This window comes from Oenanthe melanoleuca, chromosome 27, assembly GCF_029582105.1.
Source record: "Oenanthe melanoleuca isolate GR-GAL-2019-014 chromosome 27, OMel1.0, whole genome shotgun sequence".
NCBI lineage: Eukaryota > Metazoa > Chordata > Aves > Passeriformes > Muscicapidae > Oenanthe > Oenanthe melanoleuca.
Window position 1 is genome coordinate 4,228,178 of NC_079360.1, and position 27,972 is coordinate 4,256,149.

The 27,972-nt window shown below is 51.2% G+C and overlaps 1 protein-coding gene across 1 annotated transcript; it reads left to right on the plus strand.

The window, feature by feature from the left end:
- The first annotated feature begins 651 nt into the window (after window positions 1–651).
- On the plus strand, window positions 652–27,955 carry PLXDC1 (plexin domain containing 1). The gene is made up of 14 exons (XM_056512244.1): window positions 652–787; window positions 2,431–2,528; window positions 5,345–5,488; window positions 5,962–6,031; window positions 7,391–7,513; window positions 9,165–9,283; window positions 11,014–11,113; window positions 12,392–12,487; window positions 14,460–14,541; window positions 15,593–15,650; window positions 17,660–17,885; window positions 22,602–22,637; window positions 24,254–24,429; window positions 27,057–27,955. Exons 1-14 carry the CDS (start codon window positions 733–735, stop codon window positions 27,174–27,176), a joined length of 1,503 nt encoding a protein of 500 aa, XP_056368219.1. The 5' UTR covers window positions 652–732; the 3' UTR covers window positions 27,177–27,955.
- The last annotated feature ends 17 nt before the right edge of the window (window positions 27,956–27,972 follow it).

Sequence of the window (27,972 nt, forward strand, 5' to 3'; positions counted from 1 at the left end):
GCTTTGCCCGTGGGATGAGGGCAGGGATGGGGGGTCAGCATCGCTTTGCAGGTCCTGGCACGGGGCACATTTTTGGGGGGGTCTGAACCCCCCTCCCACCCCGGCACCAGGGCTGAGGGGCTGGGGTGCAGCCCGAGCCCCCCCAAAACGCTGCCCAAATTATGGGGTGGCCAGAAATCGGTTTGGCTGGATCTGCCCCCGGGGCTCTGCGGTGCCCCCCCACCCTGCGCCCCCCGCTTTGCGCCCCTGCTCCTCTGCCCCCCCAAACCCCAAAATCCGCCGTTCCTCCTCCAAAGGGAAAAGCTGCGGGATTGGGAAGGGCGCAAACCCTCTGGCTGCGGGTCTGAGCATGGGGGACCCGGGTGGGCGAGGGGTGGGGGTGACGGGGACCCCCCAAACGAGGGGGCGGGTGGGCTCAGCCCAGAGCGGTGGGGGCAGCCCCCAACCCCGCTGCTGTCCCAAGGCAGCCCCCCAAAAACGCGGGGAGGGAGCGGTGAGCACCCGGAGATGCGGCCCAGCCCGGGGATGGGGGTGCTCGGGAACATTTCGGGGGTCCCGCTGCCCGCTCCATCCCCCCCCCCCCCATCCCTTCCCAGTCCCTCCCAGTTCCATCCCAGCCCCGCCCCGCCCCTGGCCCCTCCCGGCTCCGGCTCCGGCTCCGGCTGCGCTCGGTGCGCGGCTCCCGGGGGTCCCGGCCCATGGAGGGGCGCTGAGCCCCCCACGACCCCCACCATGATTTGGGGGGGTCTCCTCCTGCTCTGCCTGCTCCGCGGGGCGCTGGGCGCAGGTAGGGGGGCCGGGACTGGGGGTGCAGGGGGGTCTGGGGGGTCCCAGCTCTGCCCCGGGGGTCTCTCCGGGGGTCTGTGTGCCCCCCCTGTGCTGTGCTGTGCTTTGGGGGTGTCTCCGTGCCCCCCGAGATCGCAGGTGCGTGTCCCACACCCCCCCTGCCCGTGGGGGTCCCGCTGCCCTCCCGGTGCTCCCCAGGTGGGGTGCCGGGACCCCCCATCTGTGCTGGGACAAGGTGGGGGGCTGTGCCCCACGCAGGATCCCCCCCACCCGTGGCACCCCGCTGCTGGCGCTGTCCTGGCTGGGGGTGCAGCCACCCGCTGAGATTTTGGGGAGCCTTTTGGGGCGGGGGGAGGGGGTCTCTGCACTCTGGGACACCCCACACCTGCCCCGTGTGCCCCCCAGGATGGCGAGTGAGACCCCCGAGCACAGAGCACCTCCCTGTCCCTGCCTCAGTTTCCCCCTCCCGGACACCTGGGGACAGAGCCCAGCTCATTAGCAGCTCATTAGGCAGCATTAGCAATTAACTCCGCGGCGGTGCCCGCTCCCAGGGGCGGGGGGAGCACCCGCGGCCCCCCTGGCTGTGCGGTGTCCCCGCTTGGGGACAGTCCCGGCTGTGCCCCGCCGCCCCCGCGCGTCCGGTCCCGAGCGGGATTTTCATCCTCCCCCAATCCCCAGCGGGATTTTCATCCTCCCCCAATCCCCAGCGGGTCCCGAGCGGGATTTTCATCCTCCCCGAGTCCCCAGCGGGTCCCGAGCGGGATTTTCATCCCCCGCCGCCTTCCCGGCCCCCGCGAGGCTGCGGAGATGGGATGGAGGGAGCGAGGGACGGGAACTGGGGTCCTGGAACCTGCCCTGACACCCGCGCCCCGTCCCAGACCCGGCCTGGGGACAGGGAGGGGACACGGAGGGGACCGGTGCTTGGGGACACGGAGGGGACCGGTGCTTGGGGACACGGAGGGGACCGGTGCTTGGGGACATGGAGGGGACGTGGCTTTGGGGACATAGAAGGGGACTTGGTTTTGGGGACATGGAGGGGAGTGATGCTTGGGAACATGGAGGGGTTCTGACTTGGGGACATGGAGGGGACCTGGTTTTGGGGGACATGGGGGTGGCCTGGCTTGGGGACATGGGGGTGGCCTGGTTTTGAGGACATGGAGGGAACCGAGGCTTGGGGACAGCGAGGGGACGTGGCTTTGGGGACACGGAGGGGATCTGTTTTGGGGACACGGAGGGGACCTGGTTTTGGGGACACGGAGGGGACCTGGTTTGGGGACATAGAAGGGACCTGGTTTGGGGACATGAAGGGGATCTGTTTTGGGGACATGAGGGGGACCTGGCTTGGGGACGTGGCTTTGGGGACATGGAGGGGACCCGGTTCAGGGACATGGGGGTGATCTGGCTTTGGGAACAGGGACACGGCCACCCCGGTGCGGCTGTCCCCTGGCCGGGGTCGCGCTGGTGCTGCCATTTGTGGGTGTCACTCCCAGCTGTCCCCCCTGCCCGGGGTCACTGTCACCTGTCCCCAATCCTCGAGGCTGACACCCCACAAAACTCGCGTCACAGAGCCAGAAGCGCTTTTTAGGGGACAGGACTGACCCCAGGGGTGTCCCCACGCCACTGACCCCTCCCTGCGTCCCCCAGGACGCCCCCCCGGGAGCGAGGGACAGCGGGCTGGGGACACAACCCACATCAGCCAGGACCTGGGGGGCGACAGCCCGGCCACCGAGACCCGCATCGTGGTGAGTGGGGTCCCCCCGCGCCCCATCCCCGCCCGGACCCCCAAAACTGCAAATCCGGGGTGTTCGCTCTGTGGGGGCACAGCCGCTGTCCCCCGGCGCTGGTGGCGCGGTGACACTCGGCTCACGTGTCGCCGCCACCTCGGGGACACCCCCCGGCTCTCCCAGCCCGCCTGTGCCTAATTACGCGCCCTCAATTAACTCCCGGTAATTTGTGGCGGGTCCCTGGGCGGCCGCGGGGGGATGGGTTTTGTCCCGGTGGTTTTGGCAGAGAGTGACTTGTCGCGATATTTTTGATGGGGGGAGTTCCTTGCCACGATATTTTTCTTGAGGAGTGACTTGTCCCGGTGGGTTTTTTTTGGGTTTTTTTTTGGTTTTTTTTGTTGTTGTTGGTTTTTTTTGTTTTTTTTTTGTTTTTTTTTTTTTTTTTTTTGTTTTTGTTTTTTTTTTTTTTTTTGGTTTTTTTTTCCCCGGTGTTTTTGGGGTCATTTCTCCTGATATTTTTTAGGGGGGGAGTTCCTTGTTCCAATATTTTTGGTGTCGTGTTCCTTGTCCCGATATTTTTGGGGGGAGTTCCTTGTCCCGATATTTTTGGTCTGAGGTTCCTTGTCTCGATATTTTTGGTCTGAGGTTCCTTGATCCGATATTTTTAGTGTGGGGGTGACTTGTCCCGATATTTTTGGTGAAGAGTGACTTGTCCTGGTGTTTTTTTGGTTTGTTTTTTTCCCCGGTGTTTTTGGGGTCACTCGTCCCGATATTTTTTGGGGGGGAGTTCCTTGCCACGATATTTTTGGTGTCGTGTTCCTTGTCCTGATTTTTTGGTCTGAGGTTCCTTGTTCCGATATTTTTGGCGGGGGGAGTTCCTTGCCACGATATTTTTCTTGGGGAGTGACTTGTCCCGGTGGTTTTTTTGGTTTTTTCCCGGTGTTTTTTGGGGTCACTTGTCCCGATATTTTTAGAGGGGGGTTCCTTGTCCCAATATTTTTGGTGGGGGGAGTTCCTTGTTCCAATATTTTTGGTGTCGTGTTCCTTGTCCCGATATTTTTTGGTCTGAGGTTCCTTGTCTCGATATTTTTGGTGTGGGCTGACTTGTCCCGGTGTTTTTTTATTTTTATCCCGGTGTTTTTGGTGTGGGGTGACTCATCCTGATTTTTTGGTGTGGAGTGACTTCTCCCATTGTTTTTGATTTTTGTCCCGGTGTTTTTGGCGGGGGGGTTCCTTCTCCCGATATTTTTGGTGGCCTCTGTGTCCCAAAATTTCAGGGATGAAGTGGCAGCTTCCCCTCTGCCACTGCTCCTCCTTTGGGGATGGAGAGGAGCCACAAACCATCAAAATCCCAACATGGAAATGTTTAAAAACTCCCCAAACCAACCCAAAACCGAGAGGAGCCACAAACCATCAAACTCCCAACATGGAAATATTTAAAAACTCCCCAAACCAACCCAAAACCTCTGGTGGCCGTGGGAGGGTGTGGTGCTGCTGGCTGGAAGGAAAAGCAGCAATTTCCTGGGATTTTGGGATCTCACCCTGTCCCACCTCGGGGGTGCCACTCCAGGGCCTGGAGGGGTTTTTCCATCTCTCCTCCCAAAATATCCCAAATTTGGGGTGCAGAGGGGCAGCTCCCACCCCAGAGGGTGAAGCTCTGCTCCCTAATTTGGGGTCATTTGGGGTCATTTGGGGTCATTTGGGGTCATTTGGGGACATTTGGGGTTTCTCAGAACCCAAATCTCAGCCCTGCCCTCCCCCAGCTGCTCTTCCCAAGGTTCAGCATTTCAATAATTTCCTCTGGCTTTGTTTGCTCGGCCTGGAATGGTCACTTGGTGCTGGATTTTATCCTGGATTTTATCCTGGATTTTTCCTGGATTTTTCCTGGATTTTATCCTGGATTACTCCTGGATTTTTCCCAGATCTTTACCGGGTCTATCCTGGATTTTTCCCGGATTTTTCCTGGATCTATCCCAGATTTTTCCTGGATCTATCCCAGACCTTTCCCGGATCTTTCCTGGATCTATCCTGAATCTAACCCAGATCTATTCTGAATCTATCCTGGATTTTTCCACAATCTATCCAGGATTTATCCAGGATTTTTCCTGGATCTATTCCAGATTTTTCCTCGATTTTTCCACAATCTATCCAGGATTTATCCAGGATTTTTCCTGGATCTATTCCAGATTTTTCCTCGATTTTTCCTGGATCTATCCCGGATTTTTCCTGGATCTATCCTGGATTCTTCCCGGCTCTATCCCAGCTCTATCCCGGATCTATCCCGGCTTTTTCCCGGATCTATCCCGGATTTTTCCTGGATTTTTCCTGGATTTATCCTGGATTTTTCCTGGATTTTTCCCGGTTCTATCCCAGATTTTTCCTGGATCTATCCCGGATTTTTCCCGGATCTATCCCGGATCTAACCCGTATTTTCCCTGGATTTTTCCCGGCTCCATCCGAGATCTATCCCGGATTTTTCCTGGCTCTATCCCGGATTTTTCCTGGCTCTATCCCGGATTTTTCCTGGATCTATCCCGGATTTTTCCTGGATCTATCCCCGATCTCTCCCGGCTCTCTCCCGCCTCTGTCCCGTCTCTCTCCCGGCTCTATCCCCGATCTCTCCCGGCTCTCTCCCGCCTCTGTCCCGTCTCTCTCCCGGCTCTATCCCCGATCTCTCCCGGCTCTGTCCTGGCTCTCTCCCGGATTTTTCCCGTCTCTATCCCGGCTCTCTCCCGCCTCTGTCCCGGTTCTATCCTGGATCTATCCCCGATCTCTCCCGGATTTTTCCCGGCTCTGTCCCGGCTCCATCCCGGGCTGTCCCGCTCTGTGCTCAGGAGGACAATCACAGCTACTACGTGTCGCGGATCTACGGCCCGGGCGAGGCTCAGCCCCGGGGGCTCTGGGTGGAGCTGGCGGCGGCCAACAGGAGCCACGTGCGGATCCACGGGATCCTGTCCAGCACCCACCGGCAGGCCTCGGTGAGCTGGGACACACCCCTGTTCCTGCGGGATCCCATCCCATCCCATCCCATCCCATGGATCCCATCCCATCCCATCCCATGGATCCCATCCCATCCCATCCCATCCCATCCCATCCCATCCCATCCCATGGATCCCATTCCATCCCGTCCCACTCAATTTCATTCAATTCCATTCAATTGCATTCCATTCCATTTTCCCCATTTTCCCATTTTTCCTGTTATTTTCCCATAATTTTCCATCATTTTCCCATCCCATCCCATCCTATCCCAATCCATTTTTCCCATTTTCTAATTTTTCTTATTTTCCCAGTTTTCTCATTTCCCCATTATTTTCCTGTTATTTTCCCATCCCATCCCATTATCCCATCCCATCCCATTATCCCATTATCCCATTATCCCATTATCCCATAATCCCATCCCATAATCCCATTTTTCCCGAGGCTCCAGCTCTCCCTCCTCTCCATCCCACAGAGAATTGTTCTGTCCTTTGACTTCCCCTTCTACGGCCACCCCCTGCGGCAGGTGACCATCGCCACGGGCGGTGAGTGGGGCCGGGACTGGGGTGGGACTGTGGGATGGGATAATGGGATAATGGGATGGGATGGGTGGGATGGGACGGGATGGGATGTATAGGATGGATGGGATGGGAATCTTTTTGGGATTCTTTTTTGGGACATCTTTTTGGGATCCCCTTTTTTATTTCCTTTTTGGTATATGTTTTTTTGGATTCTCTTTTTGAGATCTCTTTCTGGGATTCCCATTTTGGATTCCTCTTTGGGATCCCCTTTTTGGGATTCCCTCTTTGGGATGCCTCTTTGGGATTCCTTTTTTGGATCTCTCTTTGGGACAGGATGGGACGGGATGGGATGGGACAGGATTCTATGGGATGTGATGGGATCCATTGGATGGGACAGGATGAACAGGATGGGACAGGATTCGATGGGATGGGATGGACAGGATAGAATTGATGAGATGGGATGGACAGGGTGGGACAGGATGGGATGGGATCCATTGGCTGGGATGGATGGGATGGACAGGAGGGGATGGGATTGATGGGATGGGATCCATTGGCTGGGATGGGATGGGGTTGATGAGATGGGATGGGATAGACAGGATGGGATGGGATCCATGTTATGGGATGGGATGTGATGGGATTGATGGGATGGCTGTGATGGGACAGGAGGGGATGAGATCCATTGGCTGGGATGGGATGGGTTGGATGGAATGGCAGGACGGGATGGGATCGATGAGATGGCATGGACAGGATGGGACAGGATGGGATGGGATCCATGTGATGGGATGGATGGGATGGATGGGATGTGATGGGATTGATGGGATGGACAGGATGGACAGGATGGGATGGGATCCATTGGCTGGGATGGGATGGATGTGATGGGACAGAAGGGGATGGGATCCATTGGCTGGGATGGGTGGGATGGATGGGATGGACAGGATGAGATGGGATGGAATCCATGGGATGGGATGGGATCCATTGGCTGGGATGGGTGGGATGGACAGGAGGGGATGGGATCCATTGGCTGGGATGGGATGGGATGGAATCCATGGGATGGGATGGGATCCATTGGCTGGGATGGGTGGCATGGATGTGATTCCCACAGCGAGGGGCTGCACTTGGCTCTGGTGCCTGCTCCCAGCTCACCCCACACCCCTGAACCCCAGGGAGCTCAGGGGAGGGGGCACAGCCCCTCCAACCCCCCTGCACCCCAAACCTCCTCGGGGCCTCAGGAGCTGCTCCCTCTGCCCCTACAGAACCTGGGGGGGCACAGGGGGGTCACGGAGGAAACCCAGAGGGGTAAAAACCAGGATGGACAGACCAGGGGGAGTGGGGAAGGCGCTGGGGTGGGGAGGGGCAGCTCGTGGCGCTTCTGTGCCCGCCCAGGTTTCATCTTCGTGGGGGACGTCACCCACCGCATGCTGACGGCCACGCAGTACATCGCCCCCCTGATGGCCAACTTCAACCCCAGCTACTCCCTCAACTCCACCGTGCAGTACCTGGACAATGGTGAGTCCCCTGCTCCCTGCTGGGCCACCAGGGCTCCCACGGGGGCTGCGGGGAGGGGGCTCGGGGGTGCCCACCCTCCGTCATCCCGGCAGGGAGGGTTTGTTCTGCTCCCAGCGGGGCGGGGTGGGAGTCAGGGAATCCTTCAGAGGGAATCAGAGTGCAGGGGCTGAGTGAGTGTTGGAGTTCTGATGTTTTTATTGAGTAAATATTAGAGTGAGTTCTGATGTTTTTACTGAATAAGTGTTAGAGTGAGTTCTGATATTTTATTTAATAAGTGTTAGAGTGAGTTCTCATGTTTTTAGTGAGTAAGTGTTCGAGTGAGTTCTGATATTTTTATTGAATAAGTATCAGAGTGAGTTCTGATGTTTTTATTGAATAACCCTTAGAGTGAGTTCTGATGTTTTTAGTGAGTAAAAGGTCAGCAGTGAGTGTTCTAGTGAAGGTTGCAGACACACTGATATCTTCAGCAGAGGCTCCAGGCCTGCAGTTGTAGACACAATTTAAACATGATAGATTTATAGCAAGAATATTGCTGACATTGCTTAGATAGAACAAGATAAATTGTATGTGTAGTTCTGTACATAACCTGGCGTGCTCAGGAACTGGAATTCTAACAGGTGGTGGTCTGAGTTTGCATCTGAGCTTGTTGGAAAAGTTCTATATCAGAGTTTGTGTTGGGAGAGTTGTTGTTTTTGGCTGTTGGGTTTTGCCAGGGTTTCCATCATTCACTTACTGCTTATTGCCATTGCTTGTCTGTGTGCTGCTGAGACTGATGTGCTTTGTGATAAATAACTTCTTAATTTTTAGCTGCTTGGCTTATTTAGAGGATTACCCAACAAGTAAGAGCCTGAGAGCTCCAGAGCAGGAACCCACAGAGCTCAGAGCAGGAACTACAGAGCTGGGGGTCAGAGAGAGCCCCACATTGTGGGCACAAGGGAGGAGGGGATGGTCAGGGTGGCAGATGAGGAGCTGAGGGGATGGGGAGAGGGATCCTCCCAGGGGGAGAGGGATCTTCCCGGGGAAGAGGGATCCTCCTGTTGGAGAGGTATCCTCCCCAGGGGAGAGGGATCCTTCCTGGGGAGAGTGATCCTCCCAGGGAGAGGGATCCTCTCGGAGGGAGAAGAATCCTCCCAGGGGGAGAGGGATCCTCCCAGGGAAAGGGATCCTCCTGAGGGGAGAGGGATCCTCCTGGGGGGAGAGGGATCCTCCCAGGCAGAGAAGAATCCTCCCAGGGGGAGAGGGATCCTCCCAGGGAAAGGGATCCTCCTGAGGGGAGAGGGATCCTCCTGAGGGGAGAGGGATCCTCCTGGGGGGGGAGGGATCCTCCCGGGGAAGAGGGATCCTCCCAGGCAGAGAAGAATCTTCCCAGGGGGAGAGGGATCCTCCCGTTGGAGATGGATCCTACCAGGGGGGAGAGGGATCCTCCCAGGGCAGAGGGATCCCCGGGGAGATGGATCCTCCCGGGGGGAGATGGATCCTCCAATGGAGAGATGGATCCTCCAATGGAGAGATGGATCCTCCCGGGGGGAGAGGGATCCTCCAATGGAGAGATGGATCCTCCAATGGAGAGATGGATCCTCCCCGGGGGGAGAGGGACCCTCGGGGGGAGGGACCCTCGGGGGAGGCAGGCTGAGCAGCCCGGTGTCCCCAGGGACGGTGTTCGTGGTGCAGTGGGACCGGGTGTACCTGCAGGGCCGGGAGGAGCTCGGCAGCTTCACCTTCCAGGCAGCCCTGCACCGCAGCGGCAGGATCGTCTTCGGGTACAAGGAGGTGGGAATGGGAATGGGAGACGGGAATGGGGATGGGGATGGGGATGGGGATGGGAATGGGAATGGGGATGGGAATGGGGATGGGGATGGGGATGGGGATGGGAATGGGGATGGGGCCGGGAATGGGGATGGGAATGGGAATGGGAATGGGGATGGGGATGGGAATGGGGATGGGGATGGGGATGGGGATGGGAATGGGGACGGGGATGGGAATGGGGATGGGAATGGGGATGGGGATGGGAATGGGGACGGGAATGGGGATGGGGATGGGAATGGGAATGGGGCCGGGAATGGGAATGGGGATGGGAATGGGGATGGGGATGGGAATGGGGCCGGGAATGGGAATGGGGATGGGAATGGGGATGGGAATGGGAATGGGAATGGGGATGGGAATGGGAATGGGGATGGGGATGGGAATGGGAATGGGAATGGGGCCGGGAATGGGAATGGGGATGGGAATGGGGATGGGAATGGGGGAAGGGGAATGGGAATGGGGATGGGGATGGGAATGGGGCCGGGAATGGGAATGGGGATGGGGATGGGAATGGGAATGGGAATGGGAATGGGGATGGGAATGGGGCCGGGAGTGGGGATGGGAATGGGAATGGGAATGGGGATGGGGATGGGAATGGGGCCGGGAATGGGAATGGGGATGGGGATGGGAATGGGGCCGGGAATGGGGATGGGAATGGGAATGGGAATGGGGATGGGAATGGGAATGGGAATGGGGCCGGGAATGGGGCGGGGAATGGGAATGGGAATGGGGATGGGAATGGGAATGGAGCCGGGAATGGGGGATGGACATTCCTGGGGGCTCGGGAGCTGGAGTTTGGGATGGGGGTTTGGGTCTGGGGTGGGGTTTGGATTTGGGTTTAGGTTTTTGGGATGGGGTTTGTGTTTAGGATGGGGTTTGGATTTGGGATGGGGTCTGGGATGGGGTTTGGATTTGGACATTCCTGGGGGCTCAGGAGCTGGGATCTGGGGTTGGGGTTTGGGTTTCTGGGATGGGGTTTGGGTTTTTGGGATGGGGTTCCAGTTTTTGGGATGGGTTTGGGTTTTTGGGATGGAGTTTGGGTTTGTGTTTGGGATGGGGTTTTGGTCTGGGATGGGGTCTGGACATTCCTGGAGGCTCAGGAATTGGGGTCTGGGATGGGGTTTGTGTTTTTGGGATGGGGTTTGGGTTTGGGTTTTTGGGATGATGTTTGGGATGGGGTTTGAGTTTGTGTTTGGGATGGGGTTTTTGGGATGGGATTTGGGTTTGGGATGGGGTTTGGGATGGGGTTTGGGTTTGGGTTTTTGGGATGATGTTTGGGATGGGGTTTGAGTTTGTGTTTGGGATGGGGTTTTTGGGATGGGGTTTGTGTTTAGGATGGAGTTTGGGTTTGTGTGTTTGGGATGGTGTTTGGGTTTGTGTGTTTGGGATGGTGTTTGGGTTTTTGGGTTTGTATTTGGTTTTTGGGGTTTTGGGATGGTGTTTGGGTTTTTGGGTTTGTATTTGGTTTTTGGGGTTTTGGGATGGTGTTTGGGTTTTGGGATGGGGTTTGGGTTTGTGTTTGGGATGGGGTTTGTGTTTGGGATGGGGTTTTCTGGGATGGGGTTTGGGTTTCTGGGATGGTGTTTGGGTTTGTGTTTTTGGGATGGGGTTTGGGTTTGGGATGGGGTTTGGTTTTTGGGTGGGGTTTGCACACCCCCGGGGCTCAGCAGCCGGGCTCTGTCCCCCCTGTCCCGCAGATCCCGGTGCCCGTGCTGCAGATCAGCCCCAGCCAGCACCCGGTCAAGGCCGGGCTGTCCGACGCCTTCCTGGTGCTGAACCCCAACCCCGCCCTGCCCGGTGAGACCCGAGCCCGATCCCGATCCCGATCCCACGGGATCTGATCCCACGGGAGCTGATCCCGAGCCCGATCCCGATCCTGATCCCACGGGATCCAATCCCACGGGAGCCGATCCTGATCCTGATCCCGATCCCACAGGATCCAATCCCACGGGAGCTGATCCCGATCCTGATCCCGATCCCACAGGATCCAATCCCACGGGAGCTGAGCCCGATCCCGATCCCGATCCTGATCCCGCAAGATCCAATCCCACGGGAGCTGATCCTGATCCCAATCCCACGGGAGTCGATCCCGATCCTGATCCTGATCCCACAGGATCCAATCCCACGGGAGCTGATCCCTTTTTGGGATTCCTTTCCCAGGAATCCCTCTTTGGGATCCCCTTTTTGGATTCCTCTTTGGGATCCCTTTTTGGGATCCTTTTTAGGGATCTCCTTTTGGGATTCCCTTTTAGGGATCTCCTTTTGGGATTCCCTTTTAGGGATCCCTTTTAGGGATCCCTTTTTGGGATTCCTTTCTGGGATCCCTTTTTGGGATCTCCTCTTTGGGATCCCCTCCTTGTGATTCCCTTTTTGGATTCTTCTTTGGGATTCCCTTTTAGGGATCCCTTTTTGGGATTCCTTTTTCAGGATTCCCTTTTTGGGATCCCCTTTTTTGATTCCTCTTTGGGATTCCCTTTCTGGATTCCTTTTTGGGATCCCTTTTTAGGATTCCTTTTTGGGATTCCGTCTTGGTATTCCCTTTCTGGGATCTCCTTCTGGGATCTCTTTTTGGGATTCTTTTTTTGGATATCTTTTTGGGATCCCCTTTTTAATTTCCTTTTTGGGATCTGTTTTTTGGATTCTCTTTCTGGGATCTATTTCTGAGATTCCCTCTTTGGGATCCCCTTTTTGGATCCCTCTTTGGGATCTCTTTCTGGGATTCCCTTTTTCGATTCCCTTTTTGGAATCCCTTTTAGGGATTGCTTTTTGGGATTGCTTTTTGGGATTCCCTTTTGGGATTCCCTTTTTTGGATCCCTCTTTGGGATCCCTTTTTTGATCAATTTAAGGGATCCCTCTCTGGGATCCCTTTTTTGATCCCTCTTTGGGATCTTTTTTAAAATCCCCCTTTGGGATCTCTTTTTTGATCCCTTTTTTGATCCCTCTTTGGGATCCCTTTTTGGGATCCATTTTTTGATCCCTCTTTGGGATCCTTTTTTTGGATCCCTCTTTGGGATTCCCTTTTTGGGATCCGTTTTTGGGATGCCCCTCCCTAGCCACGCCCCCCCGCGTTGCAGAGTCCCGCCGCAGGACGATCTATGAGTATCACCGGGTGGAGCTGGACCCCAGCAGGATCAGCAGCCGCTCTGCAGTGGAGTTCACCCCGCTGCCCAGTGAGTCCCGCCCCAATCCCGCCCCTTTCCCGCCCCAATCCCACCCCAATCCCGCCCCAATTCCGCCCCTTTCCCACCCCAATTCCACCCCAATTCCGCCCCAATTCCGCCCCAATTCCACCCCTTTTCCGCCCCAATTCCGCCCCAATTCCACCCCAATTCCACCCCAATCCCGCCCCAATTCCACCCCAATTCCGCTCCAATCCCGCCCCAATTCCACCCCAATCCCGCCCCAATTCCACCCCAATTCCGCCCCAATCCCACCCCAATTCCGCCCCAATCGCGCCCCAATCGCGCCCCAATCGCGCCCCAATCGCGCCCCAATCGCGCCCCAATCCCGCCCCAATCCCGCCCCAATCCCGCCCCAATTCCGCCCCTTTCCCACCTCAATTCCGCCCACAAACCGCAGCCGGATCCAGATTCCAGCCCGGGGGGGCTGGGAGGGCGGTGCTGCTCCTCTCCCGGTGTTTGGGGTCTGTGCAGGGCTGGAGGGGTGGGGTTCTGTCAGCTGGGATCAGCTCACCCTGCTCAGGGGTCCCCAAGGATCAGCTCACCCTGAATTGGGGTCACTGGCAGAATTTGGGTCCCCAAGGATCAGCTTACCCTGAATTTGGGTCCCTGAGTGCAGCTCACCCTGAATTGGGGTTCTTTGCTGAATTTGGGTCCCCAAGGATCAGCTCACCCTGTTCTGGGGTCCCTGAGTGCAGCTCACCTTGATTTGGGGTCACCAAGGATCAGCTCACCCTGAACTGGGGTCACTGGCTGAATTTGGGTCCCCAGGGACCAGCTCACCCTATTCTGGGGTCCCCAGGGATCAGCTCACCCTGAATTGGGGTCACTGGCTGAATTTGGGTCCCCAGGGATCAGCTCACCCTATTCTGGGGTCCCTGGGCTCCCTGCATTCAGCTGAACCCCTCCCACCCCCAGCCCTGGACGCATCCAGGCTGATTTTGGCTGCAGCTCAGCCGGCAGAAATCCCAAATCCCCAATCCCGGATTTCCAGCCCAGCTCAGTCACGAGGCCGGGCTGCAGCACGGGAGGAGCTGATCCAGGAGGGATCTGCTGGAAATTCCTCCTCCCTCTGCTCAGGGATCCCCAAAAAGGGACGAGGACAGAGATTCCAGGATCCCACAGCCCGGGCTGTGCCCTGAGCCCCCCTTGCCCACCCCTCACTGACCCCTCACCCCACTGAAATCCCTTTTTGTTCCCTCCCCAGCTCTGCCCACCCGACATTCCCAACGCCTCCGCACCCAGCTGGGGTTTTTTGGGAAGGATTTTAGTGGCTGCATCCAAGGACACGAGGCAGAACCTCCCTAAAATTCAGACTCAGAGTGAATCTGCCATGGAGACACCCGGGGCTGCATTCAGCTCTGCCCTGGGCTGTTGGGTGACAATTGTGACAATTTTAGCAGCAGGTTTCTGCAGGCAGAACATAAATAATCATTTGCCAAGAACTCTCTGGTTTTTGGGGTTTTTTTGGGTTTTTTTGGGTTTTTTTTGTTTGGTTTTTTTTTTTTTTTTTTTTTTTTTTTTTCAGCTGGAGGTTTATATTTTTTTCTCCCTGTTTTTATCCTGCCAGCTAAGGGAACAGAGAACCAAAGGGTTTTTCTGAGGGTTTCAATTTTTAGCATTTTTTTTTTTTTGGGTCAGAAGGGAAGGATTGAGGCTCTGCAGGGACCTGAGGTCGTTCCCTGCTTTGGGAAGGTCTCAGGATGGGAGAGGAGACCAAAAACTGATGCTCTGTGAGCAGCAGAGTTCCTGCAGCACCCCTTGGGGTGGGGGAGTTCCGGCTCCTTCCCCTGATGGAACAACAAGAAATGGCAAAAATTCCATTTTTATATTTTTTATTTTAAAAATTCCCAGCCCCTCTCTCTCTCTGTGCAGATGTTTGCAGCTGGCTCTCTCTCTCTCTCTCTGTACAGATGTTGGCAGCTGGCTCTCTGTCTCTCTGTCTCTCTCTCTCTCTCCCCAGCCTGCCTGCAGCACCTGAGCTGTCAGAGCTGCCTGAGCTCAGAGCTGCCCTTCAACTGCAGCTGGTGCCACGTCCTGCACAGGTACTGCGGCTGGGGCTCCAGCAACAGTCCTGCTTTTGTTGTTATTTTAAATTATTTTATTGTTATTTTATTATTATATTATTATTTTATTATTATTTTAAATTATTTTAAATTATTTTAAATTATTTTAAATTATTTTTATTATTTTCTATTTTCTTTCTTTCTTTCTTTCTTTCTTTCTTTCTTTCTTTCTTTCTTTCTTTCTTTCTTTCTTTCTTTCTTTCTTTTTTTCTCTTTCTTTCTCCTTCCTTCCTTCCTTCCTTCCTTCCGTCCTTTTTATTATATTATTGTTATTCATTTATTATAGTATTTTTATTATTGTTTATTGCATTATTTTTATTTTTCTATTTCTCATTATTTATGTATAACATAATAATAATATATAATTATAAATAATAATATTTAAATAACTTTACATATTATTTAAGTTATTTATATATTATAATTCCTATTTTTATTATTATAATAATTGCATTATTATATTATATTATATTATATTATATTATATTATATTATATTATATTATATTATATTATATTATATTATATTATATTATATTATATTATATTATATTATATTATATTATATTATATTATATTATATTATATTATATTCTATATCAAATCTTGCATCAAATCTTGGATAAAATCTTGCATTAAATCCTGGATCAAATCCTGGATTAAATCTTGGATCAAATCTTGGATTAAATCTTGGATAAAATCCTGGATAAAATCTTGGATTAAGTCCTGGATTCAATCCTGGTTAAAATCTTGCATCAAATCTTGGATTAAATCTTGGGTAAAGTCTTGGATTAAATCTTGATTAAATCTTGGATTAAATCTTGCATTCAATCCTGGATTAAATCTTGCATTCAATCCTGGATTAAATCTTGCATTAAATCCTGGATTAAATATTGAATTAAATGTTGGATTAAATCTTGCATTAAATCTTGCATTCAATCCTGGATTAAATCCTGGATTCAATCCTGGATTTTGGGATTTGGGTTCCCAGCCCCCCGGGTTCCTGCCCTGATAATTCTGTTTTTTCCCAGGTGCTCCAGCGGCTTTGACAGGTACAGGGAGGAGTGGCTGAGCTCCGGCTGTGCCCAGGTGAGCTCAGGAACCCAAACCCTCCCCGGGACAGGGAAACCCAAAAATGGAGCCACAGGCTGAGCATCCCTGGGGTTATCCCTGTATTCCCTTGGGATTCCCTTTAAAAATCCCTTTATTCCCTTTAAAAATCCCTTTATTCCCTTTAAAAATCCATTTATTCCCTTTAAAAATCCATTTATTCCCTTTAAAAATCCCTTTATTCCCTTTGGATTGCCCTTTATTCCCTTGGGATTCCCTTTAAAAATCCCTTTATTCCCTTTAAAAATCCCTTTATTCCCTTGGGATTCCCATTAAAAATCCCTTTATTCCCTTTAAAAATCCCTTTATTCCCTTTAAAAATCCCTTTATTCCCTTTAAAAATCCCTTTATTCCCTTTAAAAATCCATTTATTCCCTTTGGATTGCCCTTTAAAAATCCATTTATTCCCTTCAAAAATCCCTTTATTCCCTTTAAAAATCCCTTTATTCCCTTGGGATTCCCTTTAAAAATCCCTTTATTCCCTTTAAAAATCCCTTTGGATTTCCCTTTATTCCCTTTAGATTGCCCTTTAAAAATCCCTTTATTCCCTTTAGATTGCCCTTTAAAAATCCCTTTATTCCCTTTAGATATTCCTTGGGAAATTCCTTTAAAAATACCATTATTCACTTTAAATATCCCTTGGAATATTCCTTTATTCCCTTGGGATTTCCCTTTAAAAATCTCTTTATTCCCTTTAAATATCCCTTGGGTTATCCCTTTATTCCCTTTGGAATTCCTTTAAAAATCCCTTTATTCCCTTTGGATTGCTCTTTAAAAATTCCTTTATTCCCTTTAAATATCCCTTGGGAAATCCCTTTATTCCCTTTAGATTTCCCTTTAAAAATCCCTTTATTCCCTTTAAAAATCCCTTTATTCCCCTTAAATATCCCTTTGGATATTCCTTTAAATATCCATTTGGGTTTCCCTTTAAAAATCCCTTTATTCCCTTTAAATGTCCCTTGGAATTTCCCTTTATTCCCTTTGGATTTCCCTTTAAAAATCCCTTTATTCTACTTTCCTGCTGAAAACTCAGCTTTATTTCTATTAACCTATTGGTAGAATATTAATTATTATATATAATAATTATAATATTAAATATATAAGATATATAAGATTAATATATAATATTAAATATATAATATTAAAATATTATCATTATAATTATATCTATTGGGATAAATTAAAATTTAGAATATATAATAATTCTATTATATTTATGCTATATTATATATATTATAATTATATCAATAATATATCAATATTGTTATAATATATATTAATATTATAGATATATATATTTATTTATATATAAAATGCGTTATATTTATATATATTATATAATATATATTTATGATATGATTTTATATATATGTGATATAATTTTATATATATTTATGATATAATTTTATATATTTAAATAAATAAATAAATAAAAATATAGAAATATAGAAATATAGAAATAAATATATAGAGAAAATTACATAAATACATAAATATAGAAATAAATATAGAAATAAATATAGAAATATATATAGAGAAAAAGATATAAATATATAAATACATAAATATATAAATATATACATATATAAATATAAAAATAAAATATAAAAATATAAATATATATAATATATTAATATATATATTAATATATAATAATATATAAAATATATATAAATACATATATATATATATATATATATGTATATATTTATAAATATATACATATATACATATATACATATATAAATAAAAATATTCTCGGGATTTAATTTAATATATAATTAAAATATTCTAATATTTCTGTTATGCTATTGAGGGGAGCAGAGGTCCCAGCACCCAGAATTCTCAGCCTGCAGGATTTGTCCCTTGTCCCCTGAAATTCTCCCCAAATTTTCCTCCCCTGCTGCCACCTCTGGGTCCCAGCCGGGCCCCCTGCGGGGTGTGACAGGAAAGGGTTAAAGCCGCTCCCGATTCGCTTTTTCCCGCAGTCGGACGAGAGGAGCTGCGAGGGAGCGGGGCAGGGCGGCGCCTCCCCCACGCGGGACGGACCCGGCCCCAAAGCCGGCCCCAAAGCCGGCCCCAAAGCCGGCCCCAAAGCCGGCCCCAAAACCGGCCCCAAAACCGGGCCCAAAACCGGCCCCAAAGCCGGGCCCAAACCCGACCCCAAAACCGGCCCCACGGGCTCGGGGGTCCCCGGCAGCCTGACCACGGACGGTGAGCACCCCAAATCCCTGAGACCCCAAATCCCTGAGCAGGGGATCCCCCAAATCCCTGAGCCCAGCAGGGACCCCAAATCCCTGAGCAGGGGATCCCCAAATCCCTGAGACCCCAAATCCCTGAGCCCAGCAGGGACCCCAAATCCCTGAGCAGGGAATCCCCCAAATCCCTGAGACCCCAAATCCCTGAGCAGGGAATCCCCCAAATCCCTGAGACCCCAAATCCCTGAGCAGGGGATCCCCCAAATCCCTGAGATCCAAAATCCCTGAGCCCAGCAGTGATCCCAAATCCCTGAGTGATGTGAGGGACCCCAAATCTCTGAGCCATGGGCAGGGACCCCAAATCCCTGAGACCCCAAATCATTGAGACCCCAAATCCCTGAGCAGGGGATCCCCCAAATCCCTGCGACCCCAAATCCCTGAACAGGGGATCCCCCAAATCACTGAGACCCCAAATCCCTGAGTAGGGGATCCCCCAAATCACTGAGACCCCAAATCTCTGAGCTATGGGTAGGTGACCCCAAATCCCTGAGCCCGGCTGTGATCCCAAATCCATGAGTGATGTGAGGGACCCCAGATCTCTGAGCCATGGGAGGGTGATCCCAAATCTCTGAGCCCCAGACAGGGGATCCCAAATCCCTGAGCTATGGACAGTGACCCCAAAACCCTGAGCTGTGGGAGTGGGATCCAAAATCCCTGAGCCCTGGGAGGGTGACCCCAAATCCCTGAGACTGGCAGGGACCCCAAATCCCTGAGCCATGGGAGGCTGATCCCGAATTCTGGAATCCCAGAAGGATTTGGGTTGGAAGGGACCCCAAAGCTCATCCCAAATTCTGGAATCGCAGAAGGATTTGGGACCCCCAAAGCTCATCCCAAATTCTGGAATCCCAGAAGGATTTGGGCTGGAAGGGACGGTGGGAAGAGCTTTAGGGATTTTCCAGCTTTTTTTCCTATTTATGAAGTTCAGCCAGAAACCGAGAACCCGCAAGGAGTCAATCCCAAGAGGGGCTCGGGTTTCACGGGGTCGGGATTTCAGTGGGTCGGGATTTCACGGGGTCGGGATTTCACTGGGTCGGGATTTCACTGGTCGGGATTCACTGGGTCGGATTTCAGTGGGCCGGGATTTCACTGGATCAAGATTTCACTGGGTCGGGATTTCCCTGGTCAGGGTTTCACCGGGTCGGGATTTCACTGGGTCGGGATTTCACTGGTCAGGATTTCCCTGGGTCGGGATTTCACTGGGTTGGGATTTCACTGGGTTGGGATTTCACTGGTCGGGATTTCCCTGGCTCGGGTTTCACTGGGTCGGGATTTCACTGGGTTGGGATTTCACTGGTCGGGATTTCACTGGTCAGGATTTCCCTGGGTCGGGATTTCACTGGGTTGGGATTTCACTGGTCGGGATTTCCCTGGCTCGGGTTTCACTGGGTCGGGATTTCACTGGGTTGGGATTTCACTGGTCGGGATTTCACTGGTCAGGATTTCCCTGGGTCGGGATTTCACTGGGTTGGGATTTCACTGGTCGGGATTTCCCTGGCTCGGGTTTCACTGGATCGGGATTTCACTGGGTCGGGATTTCACTGGATCGGGATTTCACTGGGTCGGGTTTCACTGGATCGGGATTTCACTGGGTCGGGATTCACTGGGTTGGGATTTCACTGGGTTGGGATTTCACTGGTCGGGATTTCACTGGTCGGGATTCACTGGATCGGGATTTCACTGGGTTGGGATTTCACTGGGTCGGGTTTCACTGGATCGGGATTTCACTGGGTCGGGATTCACTGGGTTGGGATTTCACTGGGTTGGGATTTCACTGGTCGGGTTTCACTGGATCGGGATTTCACTGGGTCGGGATTTCACGGGGTCGGGATTTCACGGGGTCGGGATTTCACTGGGTCGGGATTTCACGGGGTCGGGATTTCACGGGGTCGGGATTTCACTGGTCGGGATTTCCCTGGGTCGGGATTTCACTGGGTCGGGATTTCACTGGTCGGGATTTCACTGGTCAGGATTTCACTGGTCGGGATTTCCCGGGTCGGGATTTCACTGGTCGGGATTTCCCTGGGTCGGGATTTCACTGGTCAGGATTTCACTGGTCGGGATTTCCCTGGGTCGGGATTCACTGGGTCGGGATTTCCCTGGGTCGGGATTTCCCTGGGTCGGGATTTCACTGGGTCGGGTTTCACTGGTCAGGATTTCCCTGGATCGGGATTTCATGGGGTCAGGATTTCCAGGGGTCGGGGATTCACTGGGTCAGGATTTGATTTCACTGGGTCAGGATTTGATTTCACTGCTGGCTCAAGGCTGGATTTACGGTGCTGATCTCCCTTTTCTTGGGAATTCTGCTCCTTCCAGCCCCACAAAACCTCCGAGCTCCCCCAAAACTCCATAATCCCATTAACTCGGGGCCGGCTCCGCCGATCCTGGCGCAGGCAGCGCCGCAATTTGGCCGCTTAATAATCCCTAAGGCCAAGTGCTAATTAGGATAAAGAGAAAGGAGCGTCAGGAATTGTCCTGGAGCGCCGGGAAGGGGCTGGGTGGGGGAGCGGAGCTCCCTGCCAGGGCTGACTGTGAAAGCAGCAATTAGAGACACCGGGAGGGGGTGGAAATCCAGCACGGAGAGTGTTTTCCAGCCCATCGCCGGTTCTTGGAAAAAAAAAAAAAAAAAAAACAAAAAAATCCAAAACAAGAGGCTGTGTGTGACACAGTGAGGCATGGAGTTAATTTGGGATTTTGGAAGGGAAAAAACGGCAGCTGCACCACGAGGGGAGCTGGGGAAGAGCTGGGGAAGAGCAGAGGAGCTGGGGAAGAGCAGAGAGGAGGGACCTGGTCCTCAGTGTCCCACCAGCCAGCCCAGATCCCTGGATTTGTGTCCTGTGCAACCAGCCCAGATCCCTGCACTCAGATCCTTCCAGCCAGCCCAGATCCCTGGATTTGTGTCGTTTTCAACCAGCCCAGATCCCTTTATCTGTGTCCTGTGCAACCAAACAAGATCCCTGGATCCACATCCTTCCAACCAGCCCAAATCCGTGGATCTGTGTCCTTCCCACCATCTCACTTTCCTGGATCCGTGTCCTCCCCAGCCAGTTCAGATTCCATGGATCCACATCCTCCCCACCAGCCCAGATCTGTGGATCCGTGTCCTCTTCAACCAGCCCAGATCCCTGGATCCTCATCCTTCCCAATCACCCCAAATCCCTGAATCTTTGTCCTCCCCAGCCAGCCCAGATCCCTGGATCTGTGTCCTTCCCAAATCAGCCCAGATCCCTGGATCCTCATCCTCACTATCCCAAATCCCTGGATCTTTGTCCTTCCCAGCCAGCCCAGACTGGTGGATCTGCAGCCTCCCCACCATCCCACCCCCTGGATCTGTGTCCTTCCCATTTTTTGGACCCATATTTCCCCCACAAATCCCTGGATTTGTGTCCCCCCCATCAGCCCCAATCCCTGGATCCTCATCCTCCCCACCATCCCACTTTCCTGGATCTCTCTCCTCCCCACCAGCCCCAGTTTTTGGATCCACATCCTCCCCAGCCCCTCCAGCTCCCTGGATGAGCTCCTGGAGCTCAGCTGGACTCACTGGAGCTGAGCCAGTCCCTGGGAATTCTGGATCAGGATTTGGAATCCAATAACTGGAAATTCTGGATCAGGATTTGGAAGCTGAGCCAAGCCTTGGGAATTCTGGATCAGGATTTGGAATCCAATAACTGGAAATTCTGGATCAGGATTTGGAAGCTGAGCCATGGGAATTCTGGATCAGGATTTGGAATCCAAGCTCTGGGAATTCTGGATCAGTATTTGAAATCCAGTCCCTGGGAATTCTGGATCAGGATTTGGAAGCTGAGCTAAGCTCTGGGAATTCTGGATCAGGATTTGGAATCCAGTCCCTGGGAATTCTGGATCAGGAACTGGAATCCAAGATCTGGGAATTCTGGATCAGGATTTGGAATCCAGGCCCTGGTAATTCTGGATCAGGATTTGGAATCCAAGCCAAGCCCTGGAATTCTGGATCAGGATTTGGATCCAATAACTGGGAATTCTGGATCAGGATTTGGAATCCAAATCCAGTCCCTGGGAATTCTGGATCAGGATTTGGAATACAAAACCTGGGAATTCTGGATCAGGATTTGGAATCCAAGCTCTGGGAATTCTGGATCAGGATTTGGAATTCAACCCAGTCCCTGGGAATTCTGGATCAGGATTTGCAATCCAAGCCCTGGGAATTCTGGATCAGGAATTTGGAATTCAATCCAAACTCTGGGAATTCTGGATCAGGATTTGGAATTCAATCCAGTCCCTGGGAATTCTGGATCAGGATTTGGATCCAAGATCTGGGAATTCTGGATCAGGATTTGGAATCAATCCCTGGGAATTCTGGATCAGGATTTCTCCCTGTGGTCATGTGGAGGCTGCTGAGAGACAAATCCCTGTCTGGTGAATCCTGGCCCTTCCAGGATGAGCCAAGGGATGGAAGTGGATTTTGAGATGGATTTTTGGGATGCACTGGCTGAATTCCATAGGACACAAACACCCAGTTTGGATCCGAGCTCCCCCTGCACCTCAGAACCCCAAACCTGGAGTTTTCCCAATCCTCCCTTCCCCCAGGGATTTAAAACTCCCCAGAGATCCATCCCAGGGGGGAGGAGCTGGAACCACGAGGGTGTCACAGACAATTCCTGATTTTTTTTTGTTTTGTGCTGTTTTCTCCTTTCAGACAACACGAAGCTGGAGCAGTTTGCAGGAGCAGAGGGTAAGTCCTTCCCCCCACCTGCTCCAGGATTTCTGGGAGATAAAAATTCCTGTCATCCTCACCCTGATCCCTGCAATCCCAAAAAAAAAAAAATTTGGGAATTCTCTGTTTTATCCAAATGCTGTTTGTCCATTTTCCCCACTCTCGCTGTGCCAATTCAATAATTCCCATTATTTGCAGTATTTTTATAGACACAAAGCTCATTTTCCTTTGAATTTCTCTGGCTGGGACATAAAAAATCAACATAAAAAAAATCATCATAAAATCCAAATTTGTTGGGGCAGCAGCTCCAGCAAGAATACCATGAAATTCCAAGGAATCCCAGAATCTGTGAGGAATCCCATGGAATCCCAAGGAAATCCTGAAGGAGAGAGAGAGAAGGGGAATAAATCTGAGATTGTGCCAAAATACAGCGGGAACAGAGAGGGATTGAGGGGCAGAGCTCTGGGAAAAATCCTGGGAAAATTCTGGGTAAATCCTGAATAAATCCTGAATTAAACCTGGAAAAACCCTGAATAAATCCTGGAAAAATCCTGGATAAATCCTGGGTAACACCTGAATAAATCCTGAGTAAAACCTGGATAAATCCTGAATAAATCCTGTGTAAATTCTAAATAAATGCTGGAAAAATCCAGGAAAAATCCAGAATAAATCCCGGATAAATCCTGGGTAAATCCTGGTAGGTCCTGGATAAATCCTGAATAAATCCTGGATAAATGCTGGGTAAATCCTGAGTGAATCCTGGATAAATCCTGGAAAAATCCTGAATAAATCCTGGATAAATCCTGGGTAAATCCTGGTAGGTCCTGGATAAATCCTGGATAAATCCTGAGTGAATCCTGGAAAATTCCTGGATAAATCCTGGGTAAATCCTGGAAAAATCAGGAACAGATTCTGGGTAAATCCTAAATAAATCCTGGATAAATCCTGAATAAATCCTGAATATATCCTGGGTAAATCCTGGAAAAATCCTGAGTGAATCCTGGAAAAATCCTGGATAAATCCTGGGTAAATCCTGGATAAATCCTGGGTAAATCCCGGGTAGCAGCTCCCCCCAGGTGTCACTGTGGGTGTCACTGTGGGTGTCACTGTGGGTGTCACTGTGGGTGTCTCTGGGTGTCTCTGTGGGTGTCACTGTGGGTGTCACTGTGGGTGTCACTGTGGATGTCTCTGTGAGTGTCTCTGTGGGTGTCTCTGGGTGTCACTGTGGGTGTCACTGTGGGTGTCTCTGGGTGTCATTGTGGGTGTCTCTGGGTGTCACTGTGGGTGTCACTGTGGGTGTCTCTGTGGGTGTCTCTGTGGGTGTCTCTGTGGGGTGTCACTGTGGGTGTGTCTGTGGGTGTCTCTGTGGGTGTCTCTGTGGGTGTCTCTGTGGGTGTCACTGTGGGTGTCACTGTGGGTGTCTCTGTGGGTGTGTCTGTGGGTGTCTCTGTGGGTGTCACTGTGGGTGTCTCTGTGGGTGTCACTGTGGGTGTCACTGTGGGTGTCTCTGTGGGTGTGTCTGTGGGTGTCTCTGTGGGTGTCTGTGGGTGTCTCTGTGGGTGTCTCTGTGGGTGTCTCTGTGGGTGTCACTGTGGGTGTCACTGTGGGGTCTCAGCCCTGTGTTTCTGTTCCAGGCACGGGGAGCCCCCTCCCCTCGCGGGGCGCCCCTGTCCCCACGGGCCCCGTGGTCACCGTGACCGTGGCCGTGGCCGTGGCCGTGGCCGTGGCCGTGCTGCTGGCCGGGCTCGTCCTGGCCGGGCTCTACATCAGCGGCCACCCCTCCTCCCCTGCGGCCCTCTTCTTCCTCCAGGTGAGAGGGGGGCTGGGCCCTGCTGGGGGATCATCCATCATCCTCATCATCCTCATCTCCTCATTCTCCTCATCCTCCTCATCCTCCTCATCTCCTCCTTATCCTCCTCATCCTCCTCATCATCCTCATCATCCTCATATCCTCATCTCCTCATTTCCTCATCTCCTCATCCTCCTCATCTCCTCATCTCCCCATCCTCCTCATCCTCCTCATCTCCTCCTTATCCTCCTCATCATCCTCATCCTCCTCATTTCCTCATCTCCCCATCTCCTCATTATCTCCTCATCATCCTCATCCTTCATCCTCCTCATCTCCTCCTTATCCTCCTCATCATCCTCATCCTCCTTCATCCTCCTCATCCTCCCCATCCTCCTCATCTCCTCATCTCCTCATCCTCCTCATCTCCTCATCTCCTCATCCTCCTCATCCTCCCCATCCTCCTCATCCTCATCCTCCTCATCTCCTCATCCTCCTCATCCTTCTCATCTCCTCATCCTCCTCATCTCCTCATCCTCATAATCCTCCTCATCCTCCTCATCCTTGCCATCCTCCCACTTCCCTGGGGCTGTGTCCTTCCCAGCCAGCCCAGATCCCTGAGCTTGTGTCCATCTCAGAATCCTGGATCTGTGTCCTTCCCACCATCTCAGATCCCTGGATCTCTGTCTTCCCCATTTCCCCCATGATTATTTTCCCCATCATTTTACCATTATCTTCACCATCTTTCCCATCATTTTCCCCATTTTCCTATTTCCCCCATCACTTCTCCATTTCCCCCATTATTCCCCCATCATTTCCCCCATTATTTCATTTCCCCATCATTTCCCCATTCCCCCATTATCATTTCCCCCATTATTTTTCCCATTTCATCATTTCCCCATTATTTCCCCCCATAATTTCCCCATTTTCCCCATCATTCCCTCATTATTTCCCCAATCATTCCCCCATTATTTCCCCATCATTCCCCCGTTTCCCTATAATTTCCCCCATTATTCCCCCATTATTCCCCCATTATTCCCCCATTATTTCCCCCATTATTTCCCCCATTATTCCCCCATTATTCCCCCATTATTCCCCCATTATTTCCCCCATCTTTCCCCCATTTTCCCCCATTATTTCCCCCATTATTCCCCCATTATTCCCCCATTATTCCCCCATTATTCCCCCATTATTTCCACCATCATTTCCCCATTTTCCCCCATTATACCCCCATTATTCCCCCATTATTCCCCCATTATTCCCCCATTATTCCCCCATCATTTCCCCCATTATTTCCCCATCATTCCCCCATCATTCCCCCATTATTTCCCCCATCATTCCCCCATCATTCCCCCATCATTCCCCCATCATCCCCCATCATTCCCCTATCATTCCCCCATCATTCCCCCATCATTCCCCCATTATTCCCCCATTATTTCCCCCATCATTCCCCCATTATTCCCCATTATTCCCCCATCATTCCCCCATTATTCCCCATCATTCCCCCATCATTCCCCCATTATTTCCCCCATCATTCCCCCATTATTTCCCCCATCATTCCCCCATCATTCCCCCATCATTCCCCTATCATTCCCCCATCATTCCCCCATCATTCCCCCATTATTCCCCCATTATTCCCCCATTATTCCCCCATTATTTCCCCATCATTCCCCCATCATTCCCCCATCATTCCCCCATCATTCCCCCATTATTGCCTCATTATTTCCCCCATCATTCCCCCATTATTTCCCCCATCATTCCCCCATTTTCCCCCATTATTCCCTATATTTCATTATTTCCCCATTTCCCCCATTATTTCCCCCATCATTCCCCCATTATTCCTCCCCATTATTCCCCCATCATTCCCCCATCATTCCCCCATCATTCCCCCATCATTCCCCCATCATTCCCCCATCATTCCCCCATCATTCCCCCATCATTCCCCCATCATTCCCCCATCATTTCCCCCATCTCCCCCATCATTCCCCCATTATTTCCCCATTATTCCCCCATTATTCCCACCATCATTCCCCCATTATTCCCACCATCATTCCCCCATTATTGCCCCCATTATTCCCCATCATTCCCCCATCATTCCCCCATCATTCCCCCATCATTCCCCCATCATTCCCCCATTATTGCCTCATTATTTCCCCCATCATTCCCCCATTATTTCCCCCATTATTCCCCCATTATTCCCCCATCATTCCCCCATCATTCCCCCATTATTTCCCCCATCATTCCCCCATTATTCCCCCATTATTCCCCCATTATTTTCCCATCATTCCCCCATTATTCCCCCATAATTTCCCCATCATTCCCCCATTATACCTCCCCATTATTTCCCCCATTATTCCCCCGTCATTCCCCCATTATTCCCCCATTATTTCCCCATTTTCCCCCATTATACCCCCATTATTCCCTCATTATTTCCCCCATCATTTCCCCCATCATTCCCCCATTATCCCCCGTCATTCCCCCATCATTCCCCCATCATTCCCCCATTATATTCCCCCATTATTCCCCCATTATCATTTCCCCATCATTCTCCCGTTTTCCCGCCCCCCATCCCCCATTTCCCAGCAGGATTTGGGGCTCAGCTCCTGTCCCAGCCCCTCCCGTGTCCCCTCCCGTGTCCCGTTTGTCCCCAGCGCCGGCCGCACCGCTGGCCCTCCGTCAGGTTCCGCCGCCGCTCCCAGCGCACCTCCTACACCGAGGTGGAGACCAGCGGCCAGGAGAAGGAAGGGTTTGTGGAGGCTGAGCAGTGCTGAGCGCTCATCCCGAGGGAATTCCAAAGAATCCCGAGGAAATCCCAAAAAAATCACAAAGAATCCCGAGGAATCCCAAGGAAATCCGGAAGAATCCCGAGGAATCCCAAGGAATCCCAAAGAATCTTGAGGAAAACCCAAGGAATCCCAAGGAATCCCAAAGAATCTTGAGGAAAACCCAAGGAATCCCAAGGAAATCACAAAGAATCCCGAGGAATCCCAAGGAAATCCCAAAGAAACCTAAGGAATCCCAAGGAATCTCAAGGAATCACAAAGAATCCCGAGGAAATCCCAAAGGAATCCCAAAGCATCCTGAGGAAATCCCGAGGAAATCCCAAAGAATCCCGAGGAATCCCAAGAAATCCCAAAGGAATCCTGAGGAAATCCAGAGGAATCCCGAGGAAATCACAAAGAATCCTGAGGAATCCCAAGGAATCCCAAGGAAATCCTGAGGAATCCCAAGGAAATCCCAAAGAAACCTGAGGAATCCCGCAGAAATCTGAAGGAATCCCAAGGAATCCCAAGGAAATCCCAAAGAAACCTGAGGAATCCCGCAGAAATCTGAAGGAATCCCAAGGAATCCCAAGGAAATTCCAAGGAATCCCAAGGAAATTCCAAGGAATCCCAAAGAGTCCTGAGGAATCCCAAGGAATCTCAAGGAATCACAAAGAATCCCGAGTAATCCCAAGAAATCCCAAAGAATTCCAAAGCAATCCCAAGGAAATCCAAAGAATCCCGAGGAATTCCAAAGAATCCTGAGGAATCCTAAAGAAAACCCAAGGAATCTCAAGGAATCCCA